This window comes from Phaethon aethereus (assembly GCF_964289735.1).
Source record: "Phaethon aethereus genome assembly, chromosome: Z".
NCBI lineage: Eukaryota > Metazoa > Chordata > Aves > Phaethontiformes > Phaethontidae > Phaethon > Phaethon aethereus.
This window is the reverse complement of record NC_138577.1, coordinates 33,572,450-33,593,275: the sequence shown is the minus strand read 5'-3', so window position 1 is coordinate 33,593,275 and position 20,826 is coordinate 33,572,450. Positions and strand designations below refer to the sequence as shown.

General features: G+C 35.1%; 1 protein-coding gene across 1 annotated transcript in view; it reads right to left on the bottom strand.

The window, feature by feature from the left end:
- The window catches only part of KDM4C (lysine demethylase 4C), a gene marked incomplete at its 3' end in the record, with an annotated part of 237,135 nt that overhangs the window by 94,733 nt on the left and 121,576 nt on the right, over positions 1 to 20,826 (bottom strand). Inside the window, exons 9-11 of the mRNA XM_082013446.1 lie at positions 8,382 to 8,563; positions 7,339 to 7,555; positions 5,719 to 5,795 (exon numbers count right to left, since the gene is read on the bottom strand). Coding sequence (XP_081869572.1) covers positions 5,719 to 5,795; positions 7,339 to 7,555; positions 8,382 to 8,563 — 476 coding nt within the window. The remainder of the gene's footprint in view (positions 1 to 5,718; positions 5,796 to 7,338; positions 7,556 to 8,381; positions 8,564 to 20,826) is intronic.

Here is a 20,826-nt window from a genome sequence, read left to right as displayed (position 1 = left end):
CCTAAGAAATGAATTTTAAACTTGGAACCAATGTTTGCACCAATGTTTCATAACTTCCATTTTATTCTCCACGGCACAAAACTTTTCTTTCTCCTTGTTTTCCAATCAACCTTCCCTTCAGGATTTAAAGCGTTACACAGAAAGGAATTCCTCACATAGGTCTTCCTCAGCTAAGTCTCCTCCTTCTAGGTATCAATGTAAAAAGGAAGGAGAACAATGGCAGGCATTCAGGAAGCTGGAGTTTCAGGGAATAGTTATTTTCTGATAATTAAGTCTTCTAATTTTGTGCACTTTTCTGATGCAAGAATTGATTTTTTGAGGGTATGTGGATATGCATTTCCCACAGTATGTCAGATCTCAGTTTCACATCTTCTGCAACAGCTGCAGCTTTTAGGAATACTTATCCTGAACAAGGATTTAGATTAATACAATTTTTTAAAATTTGTTTCATGTAGAAACTTGAAGTCTGAATTTTGTTAGTTGGAATGTAAAATACACTCACTCTATATTCCCTACAGTAAAAAAAAAGTTGTGCAAATAAGTAATTTTCTTTAATTATGTCACCCTCTCCAGAGAGACTTATGGTACTACACAGCAATTTAAAATACAATTAAAATACCATATGTATAACAACAGATATAGAAAAGTTTAAACAAATAAGAAAACTGACTCATAGAAGAAACATGCATATAATGCCATAATACTTTCAGCTGCAGGTTGGCATGACTAACATAAATTGCAAATTTTTAAAAAGGAAGGTGGTACTCTAGGCAGCAGTATATTCAATTAAGATCTCCTTTTTTATAGATATACAAAAGATTGATTAAAAGAGAACCACATTTATCTTAAGTATAATGCTAAGATTACATAAAAGTATTGTACTACTTTGAAGTGAAAGCTGTTAGGATAATCTAAGGTTATTGCTCGAACTTTGAAGAGACAGAAACATCATCCTAAAATGACAAATAGAACCAAAGTAATTATCAGCAATTCTCAATCATGCTGATGTCAGCAATGAGGTTCCATACAAGCCAAAATGCATTAATAAATTTAAGTTGTATATCAAACTGATCATTTTTTCTCGAGAGACCTACAGTCACATTGCTTTGCAGTGAATACTATTAAAAAAATCCAAAGACAACCACAGAAAAAAAAAAATCTCAGTGTCTATTTTATCCTTCTACCTCAAGGTATGATCCAGTCTTCTTCAGCTATTCCTGACAAATGTTTGCTAACATGATTGTAAAAATGGTGAAGGAGTAGATTCTACAAAATCTCTATACATCCTATTCCAGTCATTCACTAGTTTTAGAAACAAATATTTGCAAAATTTCCTGGTATTAACAGAAATTTCTGCTGATGCAGTTTAAAGCTGCTACAAGTCATCTTGTCCCTAAAATGAGAGAATGGCAATAGATTGTGTTCATCCTTGCCATACACATATAATTCTACATGACAGAATGCCACTTATTCTGTTTCTGTCTTCCCTTTGCTATACTAAAAAGGTTAATTTTTTTCAATCATACCTTATGGAATGACTGAGAACTATCAGGAATGATTAACAGAATTTTGGTTTTGGTTTTTTGCAATTTCAATTGCACCTCTTGTTTTTTTCCATCCCATTCAGGCTGTTTTTGAACTACATGTATTAACTGTTAGACACATTTTTTCAGCTGGGCTCTCATCGAAGTTGAAGAGAGAAGAAAGATTGTGCCATGTGTTTTTCAGGCTTAACTTCCAGTACAAGGATTAAACATCCTGGTGTGATGTTGCAGGTTCTATAGAACTGGTGACTTCAGTTTGTGACAAGAGTGGTCGCAACTGCAGTTGGCAGCAGGAACTACTGCTTATGTAGGCAATCCCATCTTGTATGTGCATAACTGATAGCTCTTCCCTAAGTATTGTACCTACGTCCACTGAATTCCGCATAATTTATTTTACACCATTTCCTCAATATAGTAGTATTATTACTGTCCTACAAAACAGTAGGATCCAATCCAAAACAGTAATCCTAATTCAAATTAGTAAACCTCAGCCTAAAAATGCCCAAGAGCCTTCATACTTACAGAAAATGCATCAGGAATGCTTCTTACTAATCCTTTAACTTCATTGAAATATTGAAATAACTGAAGAAAATAATATTTTTAATAATACCTGAAACACACTTTACAGTTGTGAAAAAGCCTTTGATATATTCTGTAAACTTAACACTGTGGTAGCTTCGCATGAAATATACTTCCCCCATCTCCTCTGCAATCATCATAAATTACTTAAAGTAGACCAGTCTAGATTTCCACATACATTCCACAAGGACATGAAAAGTAATCAGCAAATGATGCACAGAACTTTATCACTCTGTCAGTGATTTTAAGAGTCTGATGGGAATGATGGCTGGTGGCCTGAGATACTGAGGGTTGAAAGCAAATCCATATCTCTATATGTTTGGCAACCGTTGATTTACATCATACCTCTTCTGTCTCTTGAATATCAGAATTTAAAACACTATCAAAAGCCTGTTAAAGTTAGCATACATGAATTCTTTTGCTTACTCTTTATCCCTATGAGCTGTCACAGGAAAAAATCAGTAGGTTTGTTCTGATATCTCCATGCTCTGTTATTGTCTAGGTGTTTAGAAATCAATTTCTTTCGGAATCCACAATAGGTGGACCACCACATAATTCCTTGGATCACCCATTTCCTGCCTTTTTAAAAAGTAACATTAAATTTCCCAGGCTGCTGGCACCTCACCTAAGCTCTGCAAACTCTTAGAGATAATCACTAACAGTTCTGAGATTGCTTCAGCATCTCAAGAGTTTTGAGAAACCCTACTATTAAAAAAGAAAAAGCAAACTGGGTATCATTCATGTATGAGTAAATAATATAGTGTTAATCACATCCTTGGAACTATTGGACTTCTACTATTTAATGCAGGTAGCAGATGCCAACTTTGTGTCACTCCATCTTTCAGCTAACAATGAACAGTTCACAATGACATGTGAACAACATGTAATAACAAATAATACAAGATAGCAGACTATGGAGGACAAGTTTTAAGTAAATTTAATACTAGTGAGATATATTCAATTTTCAATATTTCATTAAAACCTCCCAACTGAATAACAACTTCTGACATTACGAATGTGAATTTTATTCCACAAACATATCCAAATGAAGTGCTCTCTTGGGGCATAAGTTCATTTCATTCAGGCCATCAAATCAGAGCTATAGAAAGATGAAGTTGTCAGCACTAATGATCTAGTTGTACAGTAATCAATACACATACAGAATCACAGAAATTCAGTTAAATATATAATAGCCAAACCTTACATAAATAAATTGTCCAAGTAGGCAACACATACCATCTAGCCTTTGCACAGTGAAATCATGCTCCATTTCACTCCTATCACCTTCGTGTTACCTAACACATAAAATTCCAGAAATCCACTGACTTTTCTCTCCAGTTCCTAGAGTGTGCTTTTGCAAAAATCCAAAAATCCAATCCAAAAATCCAAATCACATAAAATTTCCATTCAGCTATCTTCTGTATGGGTTTGATATCTCTTCCATTGCTTCATCTTATGTCCTCAAGTAATTTGGCCAAAAAGTACCTTCCCTAAAAATCAGATCTCCCTTATTTTCAGAAACTTATATGCATCATAACAGAGTAAAACTAAACCTATAATTCTTCTCAAATGAATGCTGTCTTTGGGTGCAAGTTTTTCCCCTAAAAATTTGTCAAAGAAAAACTCCAGTCAAGTCAAGCTTTAATCTTCTCCCCAACATTTTTTTTTCTACCACATTACCCAATTCTCCCTTTATTGCCCATAGTGAATATGAGTCAAGCCAGTCATCACCTCACTATTTTTGTTCATATCTTTCACCTGCTGCTGTGCTATCTGAATGTCCTCTTCACTTCAAGAACAATTGTAAAATAACTTTAAAGATCCAGAACAATTTTAGAATCCTTTTTACAATACAGCATTAAAAAATGATAAGATTGAATTTTGTTTTACTATTTTTCAGTGACTTTTGATTTTAAAATACGCACTATAGTCAAAATACACTCTCTCCAAATTTCCCCTCAAACATGTTACTGTTCTATTGCAGTTAACATAAGATTCCAAGGCAATGTTCTAAATTTTTCAGTGTTTTTAACAAAAACGTCCAGTTCAGTCCTATTGCTGTCATACACAGTATTTCATGAATAAGTACGTTCTCTTTAGAATTCCCATACTAGCACATCATAGCTGTATCTCCCCTGAAAAGAAATTAACAAAACTTTCTGATAGAGCAGCAGAGCTTTCTAACCCTGTTTGTTTAAATGATAATTAGATTATGAGTTAATGGCAACCTGTCACTTGCTAGAACAGACTTATGCTTTCCCCCTTGACCTTCCTGTGACTCTAGAACAGCAGTCACAATAGTAGTTCAGGACATCCTGAAACTCACAATTGTTTGATAAGGAAGATATTACAAGGTGTTCTGGTTACCGATGAAAGATGAAAATTGGATTTTACCTAGTAAGAATGCCTTTCCTACTAAAATAAGAATACATTACAGAGATAGAAATTGATTTTAATATTTTAATAGCTGTTCACTGAGGGAACACAGGACTAAACGTTATAGATGAAGCATATTTTTTAATGAGCAGTTGTAAGCCACTTTTTTCCTTTTGTTTTCCCCAACTTCAGTAACATCGATTAAAACTACCAGTTCCTCTTTTGTTTCCCTAACTTTTAGCATTCATAAAAGAAAAAAGAAACCTTAAAATGCTGACAGTGTACAAAAGAACACCAAATTGTTTATATTTACTGTTACTTTCAGTTTGCTAGTGATATGACTGTGAATTTCTTACAGCAACTTTCATAATTGCAAGAACTTGATACTGTATTTTCCATTAGTTTGAATTCTCATTTCTTTTTCAACATATCTAAAAATTTTATTATGTCATTTAAGTATTTACATTTTTAAAGCACCTGAAATACCTGGTTTTAATTCAACAACTGAATGAAAAAAAGCTATGTTGCCATCAAAACTGATTATCACATTTCCTCAAGCTGTGTTAATGAAAACAAATGTTAGATGACTTAGCAGGGCAACTGATAGATTGGTGAAAAGTTAAATTTTAAACTGCTGGCGTTTTTTTAAATGAATGTATGTTTAGGGATTCTATGAATATTAATTGCTTGCCTATTTATTCCTTGCTGCATAAAACTTTTTTTTTTTAAATAAAATACTAGGCATTTAGGAGCTTCACAACTGAAACCTTCTTCTGCTTATACAGCACAGTAAACCTTAAATGCTGTAAAAGAACCATTTAATTCTTGACTGTAATTTATTATTCTCTTTCCCTATTCTTCAGCTGCCCAGACATCCATACCAAAAGTCTAAAATATTTAGAGGAAATCACATTTTTTCTCTCTCTTATGTGCATTTAAATTTTCTGTTGTTTCCTTGAACAATGCTTTACATACAACTATATTCTGTTAGCCAATCCTTTTCTTGAGTATATAAACCTACTCTAAGTCTGTCTATAAAAATGCTATTATATTTTTCATTGAAATCTAGTCATATTTTACAAATCATTTTTCCCCAGCAACTGTGTATTCAGAAAAAATACACAGGCTGCATTCCACATGCAATCATGCATGTGCTCCCTTTTTTTTTTTTTCCTTTATCTCTAATGTGTTAGATAACTAAGCAATGTGTGAAACTTACGGCTGTCCAGGCTTCTTTTCTGCATCGAGAACACAACCATTCATTATGGATTTCATGAGAAGGAACACCATAGCAACCTAGAGTAAGAGAGCTGGATTGATTAATATATTCTGCCTTTCTATCTATGATGCCATACAATTCAACTGTGCATATGCACTAGTAAAACACACCTCCTGTGACTAAGGAGACTTTTCCAATCTAGGCTTACTGCTAATTCCATAGTCTATGAGATATGTAAATTAGACAAACAAACACTTTTCTCAAAACTCACACCCCACACCCAAAAAAAACCAAAACCAAACCAAACAAACAAAAAACCCTCAAACACCCAAAAAATCAAACCCCAGGGAACTTTCTATTTTCTGCCAGTTCAACGGCATATCAATTCTCTCTCTGGTAAAAATGTACAATTTTAATTAATGTACTGACATTTATTCTATGCAATTATATCGCACTTCCATGTAAGAATTTCACATGGACCTCTTAGAGTTAACTATTCAAGTCCTCCTGCCTGTAGAAGATACTGCAGAAAATCCATGCATTCATCAGTCACTCTTGAAAATAAAAAAGAATGCAAGGTGAAGAAAATCACTGCATGCCTAAAGTCAATAGCAATATTCACAAGTCTGCACACATCCAGAGAGTAGTGGTCAACGGCTCAATGTCCAGATGGAGATCGGTGATAATTGCTGTCCCTCGGGGGCATGTGCTGGGACTAGTACGTTTAATATCTGCACCAGTGACACAGACAGTGGGATCAAGTGCACCCTCAGTCACTTTGCAGACAACACCAAGCTGAGTGGTGCAGTTGACATGCCTGATGGTCAGGATGCCATACAGAGGGACCTGGACAAGCTCGAAGAATGGGCTGGTGTGAACCTCATGAGGTTCAGACAAGGCCAAGTGGGGGAGATCTTACTGCAGCCTTCAAGTACTTAAAGGGGACCTATAAGAAAGACGGGGACAGACTTTTTAGCAGGGCCTGTTGCAATAGGACAAGGGGTAATGGTTTTAAACTAAAAGAGAGTAGATTCAGAATAGACATAAGGAAGACATTTTTCACAACGTGGGTGGTAAAACACTGGCACAGGTTGCCCAGAGAGTGGGTAGAGGTCCCATCTATGGAAACGTTCAAGGTCAGGTTGGATGGAGCTCTGAGCAACCTGCTGTAGTTGAAGATGTCCCTTCTCATTGCAGGGGGGTTGGGCTAGATGACCTTTAAAGGTCCCTTCCAATCCAAAGATTTCTATAATTCTATATGTCCTCTAGCAGAATTTTCCTTGACTACTTAATAAGGACATACTAACATCACAGAGGGGTTTAAAATATGAGAAGTAAAAGAGGAATTTTACAGCTCAGAATTGAAACAAGAGTCAGAAGTTTGTGATTATTGAAAGTTTACAGAAAAGTTAATTCTTCACTATTTTCACAGCAATCATTAACAAGTAATACAAAATGTAATGTAGTTTTTAAAAAAATTTATCCAGTGACTCAAGCATTATATATGGAAATGTTCTTCAAGTACTTAAAAGACATACTGAAAGACTAGTTAATTATTACTTATCAATAAAACAAAATTTGAAATTACATTTTTTACAACTGAATAATTAGCTTATTTACTTGCATGAACCCGTACACAACACTTTGCACAGGAAATCAGACGACTTGTTCCATCTTCTTCAATAAAGGCATTTGATAGATAGTTTTCAGTGTTTTCTTCACTATAAATAAAACACATCTCTGGAATAAGAGGCTTAGTCTTTTCATTTTCAGCCATCAATGTTTCTGCTGAATTTGCCTCCCTGAAAGTACGACTTTCTTCATCATGATTGTCTGGCTGGAAAAAAAACAAGTTTTCTATTTAAGTAAAAGAAAGGAGAGTCTGTCTTACTCTCCCTTTTGGCAATGATGAAATGACTTCTCCCCTCCCAGATCTTGCACTAACAATGTAATAGTTTTATGAGAAAATTAACTGCTTCTAGGTATATATCACAGTCATTCTATAGTTCATTGATTGTTCAAATAACTGTGAAATCCAGAATAGCACTCAGCCTGCAAACAACTGTTATTGCAGCTGTGTTCAATGATACTGTACCTCTAGCTCCCTTTGAGCCCTTTAACTGGGTCTGGTGCTATAGAAGTTTTCTTCCTAGTTCCCATGCTGAGGGGATTCCAGTTTATCACCTTCAGAATTAGTAACATAGTACTACAGAAGCATTTTCAGCTGGCATTTGACAAAGGAATTCCACAAGCCAGTACCAAACAGTGCTCTGCATTAGACTGTTTCTATGGGAATATTATTCATGAGAAGGCCTAAGTGCTGTGAAAACACTTAGTTCTTCAATGCTATGGGAAGGAGGAATAGAAAAGGCTCTGATAAAAAGCATTTGAAGATGGACATATAAGGAAATAGCTAAAAAGTACACCTCCAAATGTGAACATCAATCCTACATAAACCCTAGCAGAGGGCATACACTGTCTGCAACCAAGGATAAACATAGGTGCACAGAGCATCAGTTCTAATTTTAGCAACAGTGAGTTAATTTACTTCTCATACAAACCAAATTCATAAGCTAATCTTCTTTCTAATTTACTAGACATTAAGTAGCTGGGCAGGTATTTAATATTACACCCAGAGATGGAGCTGTTACAATCTTGCTTACCTTGTAGTACGGCATGAGAAGGGTGCAAATGGCACAGTGTGGTTCCTTTTTTGCACAAGCTGCATTGTATTCTTTTTCAGCGTTGAAATTGCGTACTCTCGTCTGCCAAAGGTAGACCAGAGGCCTGGCCCATGCCTCTGTCTCTTGAACTTCCTCTTCAGTTAAAGTAGTCTCAGGCAGTTCTTAAAGAGAAAAACAATTAGTTACATTGTAGTCCTGGAATAAGATAAACAATAAAGATTTTGTCATGTGTGCTAACAACGAAGATTAAAAAATGCTATAAGAAGTCTGTGTGTGAATACAAATGCAGAAGTCTAAAAGAATTATGCATCGGGACAAACACACAAAAAAGTGCTTTGACACCTGTCATGAGCTGACTGCTCCACATAGAGTGTAAGAAATTATGTCACTAGCTCTGCTGTTTACAATTTGTATTCATATCCACAACAATAAAACTCATTCTCCCACTCCTTAATTCCTCCAACCTCTACCCACTATCCCTCCGTGCACTCTTGCCCTAAATTCCTTCCGGATGGAACATGTTGCAACGTGCAAAGCAGCACCAGACAAATCACTCGGTTCACCCAGAACGGTACCTCTCAACTCTTTATGGAAACCAACACTCAACGTCCAAAGGGAAAAAGAGACAATGTTATAGCCAGGGAGTAATGGCGAACAATCAAATCTAAGATGTAGCTGGACACACACGCAGGACTCCACTATGGGAAATATTATTTGGTAATATCAGTGATCTGATCTGGATGTTGTAAAAGTTTGTGTTACTTATTAGCAGTGTTTCCGTGCAGGACTGCATAAAGGTGACTTTATGAAATTAAAAGCCTCTAGGGAAAATGGTAAAGAAAATCAGACTGGAATTCAAATAGCCTATTCAATAGGAATAATATAAAAATGTAGTAATTTGCTGTTGTGAAAGATGTGGAAAAAGGAAAGCTGTGAAAAGGAAACTGTGTGTAAAACCCTTGCCCCAGTGAAATCAACAGCATAATTATTAATGATCCATTTCTTAACATCAGAATTTCAGCCTAGTTACACATTTGAGCTGGTTGGATACCCCAAGGTATCATCACAGGCAACCTAGTGACTTTGCCATCTATGAAATACACAGATTATGAGGATGGAAATGTCTTTTCATTCTAGAAAGGAAAGCATTGCTGACAGAAGAGGTTAGATATACTCTTCTGTCCTTATACACTGCTCTGATTAATGATGAGGCCTGTGGTTCTGTTCATTCAAGTGGACAGTGCCTATTAAATATTTCATGATCAATGAGAAGGCATGTAGGTGTCAATTAGGATAATTAAAATAATGTGACTGTAGGAAGGAAAAAGTGGAAAATTATTGAATAGAACTTGCAGATAACAAAAAAGTTCTATAGCATACAGTCCTTTTCTAATGAAGTATTTAAGAAAAATTGTTTATTTCAGAAGCAAATTCCAACAACAGAGAAATGTTTAATGAAGTACATTAAGCTGAATCACCACATTCCTTCAGCCCATGACTGCCTTCATCCACTTTACAAAAAAGCAGAGGTTTTATGGGTCTCTTCCTATGATAAATTGTCATGCATTGCTAACAAAAGAACTAAAAGTTGACAGCATTTTGAATAAAATATGGATTAAAATATTTGTCTACAAGCAAGCCAAATGTAGCAAAAATAAATTAATTAATATATCTTGCATGTGAATTTTAGTCCATCTTTTATAGTTTCTCAAGAGAACTAATATCAATTCAATAAACATTTGCCAATAATCCAGGTAGAAGGACAAATATAAAACCACCAAGTCAATATTCAGCAGCAGAGCTTTATGGTTAATAACGTAGCTGTAAAAGAATAGCAGTGAAGAAATAGCTGAACACATGGAAGAGATGAAAATACAAAATACCAGCATCACTTTTATAGCTTTCTGAATTACTTATTTTTTTATGTTAAAACCTTAACTAAGCTTTTACTTAAAAACATTCCGTCCAATCGTATTTTTTGTATTGTATGCAATTTCCCAGAACTCTAAAATAAATAGCTCTGAAATCTATGCCTCTAGTTCAATTTCTATCTATTTAAATTTTCCCTTACAGAACAGTCTCACAAGTGGTGTCTTCTTTGCTAACTTATTTTCTGAATTTTCTCTTTGACACTATTTTCTTTCAGGAGTTTATACTGCCACATACATAAAATATTTTAATTATAGTTGTGACCTCAGAGAGAATTCAAGTCTTGATTGTGCCTGATGAAGGAAACAAAGAAGAACACAAAATTTGTTGTGAAGGTTTGTGAAGCTTTGTAACTTACCCCTTCCATTCCATATCTATTATCCACTTTGAAACTGACACCTTTTGATTGCACCACTCCTTATCACTGCTGAATAATTCTCCCGTGAGGGTTAAAGTCTTCACCCTGAACCTCAGCTTATTATGCTCCTCTTTAGTCAAAATTCTATCTTTGGATTTCCAGTCCTGGAATTAACTCCAGGACGATAGCTCTAGTTCTCTCACATAGTGCTCTGGTTTCCCACTGCCTCTAGCATATTCCTGAGTCCATGACCATATTGTTTCTGCTTTTGATGAGAACAATATTTATATCTTAATTACATATAAACTCCACAATTTCAGTTCCCTCTTGTGTGATCCTTACAAATCCTTTCCAGACCCAGGGACTGAAAAGAATGCAAGAGCCAGGAATAAAGCTGGCAGCACTCTTACAATATTTTGTTGCTTGCAAAAGTTTTGTATTTATTTTCAAACCCTGTTCCAAATGAAGCCAGGGACAAAGTGTCATATGCAGATGTACCAGACTACATCTTCCACAACCTCCAAAAACTTTATTTTAATAAATTTATTTGCTCCTTTCCCCCTTTTCTTTTTCTCCTTTTTTTAAAAAACTATGATTAAAGCAACCACTTCCAGTTACTTATTGACTAGAAGCAAACCCTCCTCATTTGCCTCTGATCTCTAACATCTCTAACTATGGATTCTATCTCCTTTGAGGTATGACTGTCAATGCTCCTTACTGCAGTCTCTTAGTCCCTTTGCATGAACTTCAGCATCTAAGCCCACTGCTGCATATTACACCCTGCAACCTCTCACTCTTTGCCACTATAACAAGCCCAGAAGCACAGCCACAAAAGGAGAAATACCCCTCCTCCTTTCAGAGGGAGACTAGTAACCCATTACTTTTTAAAGGAATGTTACACTAACAGTATACAAAATTAAGAATAGACAGAATGGATGTTCTTAAGGGATATAAGCTTTGTCTCATCCTCTGTTATCACTACTGTATGGCTTGTGAATTTCAGTTCTCCTCAAGAATTTCCTGCACAACCTTGAGCTTAATTTACCATCTTTCAAGGGCTTCAGAAATACTACCTCATTTCCTTACAATCAACATTCACCCACCCACACACTGAAATCAGAAAATGTGAAAAGAAATTAATATTTTTTAAAAAGTTATAAAGTACGTGACTACCATTACAGAATATGACAACAATACTGCCTTCAACAACTTTCTCACCAGGAAAAATATACAACCTTCTCTGTAAATATTCTACAAGAGTAGAACTGCCCAAGTTTCACTTTGTGTGCTTTCTCCAAGGTGTGCCAATATCGTTGACAGGAAGAATTTCCAGTCAATTTCCAATTACTTTCTCAGGTAGTACAGGTGGAGTTACCTTCCTGGTTTCCATTAAGTCAGAGAAGTTATATATCATGAATAAAAACTGAGAATCTGGTTATCCAAAACAGGCAAAGAAATAAAAAACAGCTCTCTAAACTGTCTGAGAGAAAGCACAGAGTATATAATCAACTAATGTAACAAACGCTGTTGTCTTAGCACAGTTTAAAGCCTTTCTTCACTTGTCCAGTTGATAATTCCAAATTAGTATTTATGTCCCAAAAAAATAATGAAAAACTTGAGGGCTTTTTAGACTTTTTTTTGCTATCTATCCAGTACTTCTCACTTCCTTTTATTCTTTTTAATGACTCCCTCCTTTACTTACTACATAACTGAAGAGCAATCAATGACTTAGCCTAAAATAAATTTACTTTCCTGACTCACATTGGTATGTGTGGTTTCAGGGCAGACATTCAGGTGCCTTATGTTGAGCTCAGTGTGTTTCGATCAGATATGTCTGTTGGAAGTATGGAAGTGCCCAGCACTTTCATCTGCTTCTGAGCAATGGTATAAAGGATGCAAGGCAACTGCAACCTCCAATTGCCTCCATTCAAAATCCACCTTAACAAAGAATTCTCAGATGAAGAATGGAGAATAATTTGTGGTGTCCATACTGCCTGAAAAATCTCAGAAGCTCCACTGTCACAAGCAGGCATACTTTCTACTGCAACTACATACCAGTGCTGTTTCCCAATACTCAGGACCTGCAAAAAACACGGTGGAAGTCTCAGTTCCCAGTGAAAGGGATTCAAACACTGCCCTCCAAAAATCACACATCTATGTTATGCATTTGACTTATGCAATGCTGCCAACCAACAGCACTCCACATGCCATTATTCAGTCAAACCTTCTTTGCAATAAACTGGCCCAACTCTAAAAGCAGCTACCAGTGGCCCAAGACAAACAACCCAAAAGATTCAGGTCAGCCAATGCAGTGATATGAAACACAATATATGTCTATGGAGAGCATATTCTTTCTACACTTGAAATGAAGCTAGGGAATCTTGACTTCTATGTCTGCTGTAACCTGGATCAAATCACTGATGCTTCCTCACAGTTCACTGCCAGTAAGTGCATGACTCTATAGGTGTGTAGCAGAATTCCCTGGTGAGAACTGATGTTCCGTTTGCTTTTTTCACCTTTTCAGTATAAAACCTACATTACAAATTAAGATTTAATCAAGACAAAAGTGAATAATGAATTCTTGATATTCTTTGGTGAAGAAAAGTCAAATCAACTTAACCATAGTACAGGATACATCTTGCTGTCAGAGAGAATAAAAGAAAATATGGGAGTTGAACCTGCTAGCCAAGACAAGGAAATTCAATATACATTTGCAGCTCAATTGGCAACACTGTTCAAGAGATTGCAAAGTCTCATGCATAAAACATAGGCACATTGACAAATACTCAACGAACCATCTTTAAAGTCTTCAGTTGATCTATGTCTGTTGTTTAATCCCCATCTGAATCATAACACTCTACTTTAGATATAGTAATTATTCCCATAGCAACAAATACTGTATCAAAAATTGAGGCCATCAGCTACAGAAATAAACATCTCTTTAGCAGAACACTTTCTCACACAACACCATGTTCAAGTGTAAATGTTGTGCTTAACCTGAAATATAAGTGCTACTTATAGGAACTCAGAATTGAGTTCTGCAATGCAACAGATCTATAATTATCTGGTTCGCTTTCTCCCACTCAAGCTCACTCTTTTCCTGAGACTATTTGTCTCTGGAGAACTTCAGTAGGTAAGACATTGTGCTCAGAGGCTGACTGTACAAAGATATATATGCTCACTCCCTACTTTGAAGTGAAATTTCAGTATTTTTTCTGATATATGATAGGAATCATCCAGTACACTTTCTCAGAGTATATTAAAACTCCATAACTATAAGAATAAAGTAGAGAGTTTTTTTACTTTCACTGCAAAAACAGAAATCCTCTGGTTATCACATGAAGCCTTTAGTATCTGGAATGTGACATGCCTGAGAAATTATATGAAATAAAAATTAAGTAACCTACACTAAAATAAACTATTTTTACATGAAAAAGGACTCTCTACACAACAACTTGCACCATGTAAAAATTCAATTAAGCAATTTTTTTTAAAAAATAATAAAAAAATAGGACACTGTATAATAAAGAAATATAAAGACTGTACCATTGGAAACATCTACATAGATGTGACCCAAAAACTCACAGCTAAGGCAGATCAATCACAGGTGGGAAACAAAATTAAGTATCATAGAACTTCTACAACCTATCACCCTTGTAAGGTTCAAAACATGACTATAAGTGTACATTGTAAAATAAACTCTAATTTCAAACCAGCTCCCGCCTTTTCAGCTTCACATCACCCTTGTGTAATGAATGAATGCCAAAGAGACCTTCTAAGATCTGGTTCATTAACACGGATGTGTTACTCAAAGGAAACGAATGTGAAATTATCATTCACAGTTTCAAGAATTCCCTGATGCCAGTGAAAGAAACAAAAAAACACACGATAATCTTATCTTTAAGCAACTTAAAAGGAACTCAATGCTCAATTAATATTTTCTAGGACAGAAGAAGAAATCTTGGGCATCCCATAGGTGGAAGAGGACCTATTAATAAGCAGATACTCCTTCATTCTGCCTAACAAACTCTGACAGTCTCCTGAAAACCTTCTTGATGATGGATGTATATTTTGTATGTAAATCAGGACACTTCCTCTACTTTACACTTTAATGTTCTACGCATCATGTGACCAATCAATAAACACCTGAAGATGAAGACGGCTCAGAGGACATGTTCAAGGGCTCTGTACTTTTGAATCTCAGAGAAGAATCTAGGGAATTACTGCCCATAGGTGTTGCAAAGAAAGCTGAATTTATCTCAGCATAAAGAGGAAGAGAGGGTGGCCTTTTTTTTTAGATTAATGGCTGTATCAGATGGTTGTGTAAATGTTCTTCCCTGAGTGAACCAGACGATTGCAAATGTCTTCTCCAGACAGCCAGACCAAAATACGGAAAGTGTGTATGCTGCTCAGTCCAACAGAGAGTATAAAAACTGAACATCGAATAAAATTAACTTTGAAAAGACCAACACGTTTGAGCTGACTTCAATTCACGTATTCTTTCCCAGTAAATGGTTATATTATACCCAGCATGGTGACAGTAAGCATATACAGTTCATATAAAGGATAAAAAATTTGGGATAAAAAATCAGCATATACAGACCAGTAATGGGAATCACATTTACATTGTAAATTGCAATATGTATGCTCTATCATGCTTGTATTGTAACTTCAGTACATTGCTGTATCACTCTGCTAATGCAAAATCCTGTGTAACATCAAATATCTTCCAGTAAATTTGTTATTAAATACTAAATACTTCTTGTGTGGGACATCTAAAAGAATCCAATCAGAGAATATCAGACTCTGGCACAAGGAACACAGAATTCAGTTCTTTAGTACTGGTACTTAAATTGTATTTACAAGTAAAAAGATTGACTTGAGTTCTGCTAGAGTGTTAGGCATTACAGTCTAAAGCAGCCAGAAATTTCCTGAGTAAGATGTAAACCTTCAAAGTTGCAGCATATGTTTAAATCAAGTTCAAAGACCCTTTACTGGATAAACTTTTATAATATATCCTACTCGAATTCAAACACCTCATCAATACGTCATTAAATATATCACTGATTTTGGTATACTTCGATAATAACTATGTGGAGTGGCCTTCACACAATGAGAGTGGCATTTCTTCCTCTTACAGCCTCCCAAGGAGAGCTTGTCATGCAAGTCTCTTAGTATGCATATTTTTTAAAATACTTTGATGTGAATGAAGCCTGTTTCTTGTAACTTCTGTTACTTCTGTTACAATTACATTTTTAGCTGTAATTGTATCACACATTCATGCTGAAGTCTAAAATGGATCAATACCAGCCCCCAAAAAAGTATTAATGGGATGATGTAATGCGGGACATTCCTATACATTTAAAAACATCTCTCTACTGCAACCCCTAACAGTGGTCACAGATCTCAATTTTCCATGAACCACCACAGCATTTTTACTTCACTGCAAGTATAATGCTTTGTTGTAATATTATTATTACCAGATACAATTCATAATGAGGTTAAATATTTTGTTTCCTGAGGGGATAGAATAAGGGCTCTTTTTTGCAAAACAAAAGCAGAAACACTTGATGAGCCAATCAATGACTTTAAATAAATACATCACAGTTGTTAGAAACGTTACTATATCCTATAATTCAGCCATAGTCATACTGTTACTACAAGGTCATTAGCAATGCCAAACTCCATATTATTTCCTGCTATCATATTGGTACTTGAAAAAGGGTATTTATATAGGATTAATTAATCTCTGTAATGTAATTTTGGATATACCAGTTCTCATTTATGCAATTATTTATATTCATCTGTATCCCTTTATATATTTAAGAAAAGTGAAACAATTCATTAAAACAAACTGTGTAGACAAAAATTATAGCCCAGAATGTTTTGGTACAAAGGAAACTCCTATAACAAAACAGTTATAAACAGTTACTGTGCTGCTTTCCAAGTGGATAAGTGAATGAAATAAATGTTTTCACAAATGGTTTAATAGTTTGTGGCAAACTTGCTCCAATTCTCACTACTACTGCTTTGAATGGTTTTTGCTTACGAATTTAAACTCAAATTCTCAGACGGAAAACATTTGGGCCATTTGCAGAATGAGCTGTTGCCAGTATTTGCTGATTTAACCCAGCAGATGTGAAAAGCCGTAGATGCTAATACAGTACAATTTGCTTTTGCCAATCTCAACAATGATTTTGCTGCTTGGGGTTATGTTCCACTGACGTTTCCTGGCTTTGTACAGCAGCATTCTCTGCTATGAAGAGCATAGCAGCATCTGTTATTTTTCAGGTAGTTGAGCATAATCTCAGCCCTGGGAGGCATTATCTATAGTTTCAAATGTCCTGAAGGAAATAATAATAAAAAAAAAAAGTCAGTCAGGGAAAAAGACTTGCAACCCCAAACCTTTACTCTTGCTGCAGTAGACCAGAAAACTCAGTTTCAGAAATAGTGTTTCTTTTTTTCAGTCATGAAATCCATAGATTTCATAGCAAGATATGAAAATGTAAACTTTTTAATTTCTTGTATTGTAAAAGAAATTTAATTTCTTGTATGGTACTGTACAGGAGCTTGTATAAATTTTCGGTTAGAGAGTCTAATTACTGAATTATCAATTAATACTACAGTTCTCACAAAAATTATATGTAAAGACAGTCATACTGAATCCAAGCTCTAGAGGCTAAACCTAAGAGCTCCTGGATTGTTTAGCTCACAAAAGAAAGTAATAGGGTGCTTTATTAAAAAAAATAAAATATCAAACAAGTGTAATACATCAGTTGTAGCAGATCTTGAAATGCTTTGACAGGTCAGAAAAATTAAAAAAAAATTAAAAAGATTATTTGACAGAACTGAAAGATGCATTTAGATGCTTAGGATACTCTGATTTTTCTTGAGCATATGATTAGAGTCCTGTATTGAAATTCACATTTGTTTTGTGATTGAATTGTGTATTGCAATTGCTACACTTTGCTAAATGTAATTTGTACTTGTATTGTGATTGAACTGTATATTACAATTGCTACACTCTGCTAAACGTAATTTGTACTTGCACTGTGATTTAAGTGCATTGCTGCATCGCTCTGCTAAATCGAAATCCCATGTAACTTCAACTAATTTCAAATAAGAAAATTTTGTCTTATTCATGAAACCCTCCACATGCGGAATATCTAAAAGAACCTTATCAGGGCATTATTCTGTGATATTAACTGGCATAGTCAGTAGGATACTCCCAAGGGTGAGTGGTACCCATTAAAGCTGTAATCATTACTTTGGCAAAAACATGCTTTCTGATTTGGTGTTAATCACAAATAAAAACCTAGTAGAGAAAACCTGCATTGTGATTAAGAACGGGTACTGATAAGACTGTCTGCATACAGGAAAATTATCATTTAAAAGAGGAGATAGAATTATTGTAAATACTAGCAAAGGCTGGAAAAATCTTACCAGTAACTTTGAAAAGGATGGATAGGAAAACCACAACCAGGATTTTTTATGGATAGTAGAAAAAAGCACTGATGCCTTTGATATTTAGGATTAATTTGAATTTGAAAGGTTCTAACAAGTTGAAGAAAGGAGCGAAAAGCAGAGCTTTGCAGGCTGTTGGGTATTTACTTGTGAGTAGTAGTGCAGAATTTAGAAGAGGAGAAATGAACACATAGCATGCTAGAACAAGAAAGAGAAACAGTTATAAAAGGTAACATGTACACAGAGAATCAAAATAAGTTCTTAGACTCAAAGTTGCAGCCTCAAATCATATGTGATGCCCATACACACAGGGATCATTTATTGTGGTTTACTGAAATAGACTTCATTCAAGTGATGGCCACAATGTATATTCCAAGGACAATGAATGATCAAGAAATATATGGTTTTATACTGATCCTTTTCAAGGTGATGATTCAGGCGATTCATGAGGAAAAAGTAGTATGACAGTGTTTGCTCCATGGCACAAACAAACAAAGCAAGCAAGCAATGAGCCTGAACCAGTTGCACCCCACATATTCCTTCCCAGAGACTGGAAACATCCAACACTGCGACAGTGAGCATATTATTAGACACCAGTAATGAAATTAACATTTGTGTTATGACTGAACTATATATTGCAACTGCGACACTCTCCTAAACGCAGTTTGTACTTGTATTGTGATTTAACTGCACACTGTATCACTCTGCTAACCCAAAATCCCATGTAACTTCAACTGACTTCAAATAAGTAAATTTTCTAACATGCACTGTATTTTTCCGTATGTGGAATATCTAAAAGGACCCTGTCAGACTGTACTGGACCCCAACTTTTTCCTCTAACAAATGGAAAAGTAACTAAAAGCTATTTGGTTTACATTGCTGTGCTGCTGATAAACTAAGTAACTTTAAGAAAGCTCTGAGGATTCATTGGCATAAAGAATCAGTTTACATTTACATAATCTGCAAAACTAGTCTTAGAGGACTATCATATTGACACTTTTTAAAACTACCATTTTATTTTGCTTGCTAATTCTTGTGACAAAAACATTCTCTGCTTCAAACAGTGGACCATAAAAGTACCTGATAAATACAAGGGGTAAAAATTAATCTTCATCCAGTCAATTCCCTACAGAGCTACACAACTTTTTTTGTGAATATGGAATGAAGGATTGAGCCCTGATAGTTAAAACTCAAATTGTCAAAGACGTCTACTAATTCTGTCTACCTAAGCTGAAGCACAAGCAACAAATTCTTATTGATACTAAAAAACATGAATTACCCAGTGACTCCAGAAATACAGATACTTATCATGTCCAAAAACCAAGCTCAAGCTTGTCCCACTTGTCAAGCAACTGTATTCAAAATGTGGACATGAGGCCACAGAAAGGGAGATGTTCTTATAACTGTAAGAACTGCCAACATGCAATATGTATAGCATGTTTGTGTTACAATACCCATTTTTATATATATGTACAGTATAGAGATTCCAATAATTTCACCTGTCTTTACACTGTACAAGTCTAAAGAATAGCCACTGTATGTATAATTTAGTTCAAAGAGGCATCTCATCAAAATTGAAATAGAAACAAAAGAAAACCTGCTGGAATTTACCACAAAGACTATCAGCAAAAAAGGTAGCCGTCAGTGCAAAGCCACTACAAGAACAGACTACAGGCTAAAGACTGGCAGATATCTGCTCTCTTGAAATGCTTTCATTCACAGCACTTCAAAAGACTTAATACCAACTGCTTTCTCCATTTCATTCCCCCACATAATTGTTTACAATTTTTAATGAACAAAATTTTTACTTTGCATTCCGATTCAATTTGCTTGCAGTCACTGTACTTACCAGGCAGAAGATTTGATCAATATCTAAAATTAGACTGGAATTTTTAGGAACTGCTATTGCTATCCACACACATCCTTACTGATTTACTAATGAAACACCACAGTTTGCCACACAGTTTGAAGAGCTCAGTAAAGCTTATTTAAGCTAACCAACTCCAAATGTAGAATATGTATTTCAATTTACATTTATGTCATATAATTTAGCATTATTTAAACCTGAAGGTCTGATCATGTGTATCTTTATCCCAGTATGTGGTACATATGATGTCAACAATGTAAAACTAGTGTATCATAAAGGAAATACATATGCTTCTCTACATAAAAGACAAAAACATTATTTTATTTAATACTTCCTCTTTCTTTAAAATTAGTATCTTGAGAACTCTGGAAATGTAAGGAATGACCCCTGAAAACGAACACTGGAGTGGTCCTACCTTTGTCAATTACCCATTGGAGTTAAGAAACATGCCTTATATTATCAGTGTAAAAGTAGGCTTTTTCTCCCCAACTTTCTTTATACCTTCTAAGAACTTTCCAAGCTAGCACACAATCTAATTCTAACTATCTTCTAAAACACTTTACAAAACTTGTCCAAACTACTTGTCAGTATGTGCATCCATACAAAAGTGGAAAAATACATAAAACTTTCTCCCAATCTTCAGACATCTCTTGTCTATCAATAAAAAGGGTCACTGAGATGTGACAGAATTATTTGGTATTTTTCCTTATTCTAGAAATTAAAATGTATCTTCACTGACCATACTGCTGACTACTATAGGTTCAAATAAATTCTGTAGTGTTAGAGTGTTTCAGAAATATGAAACT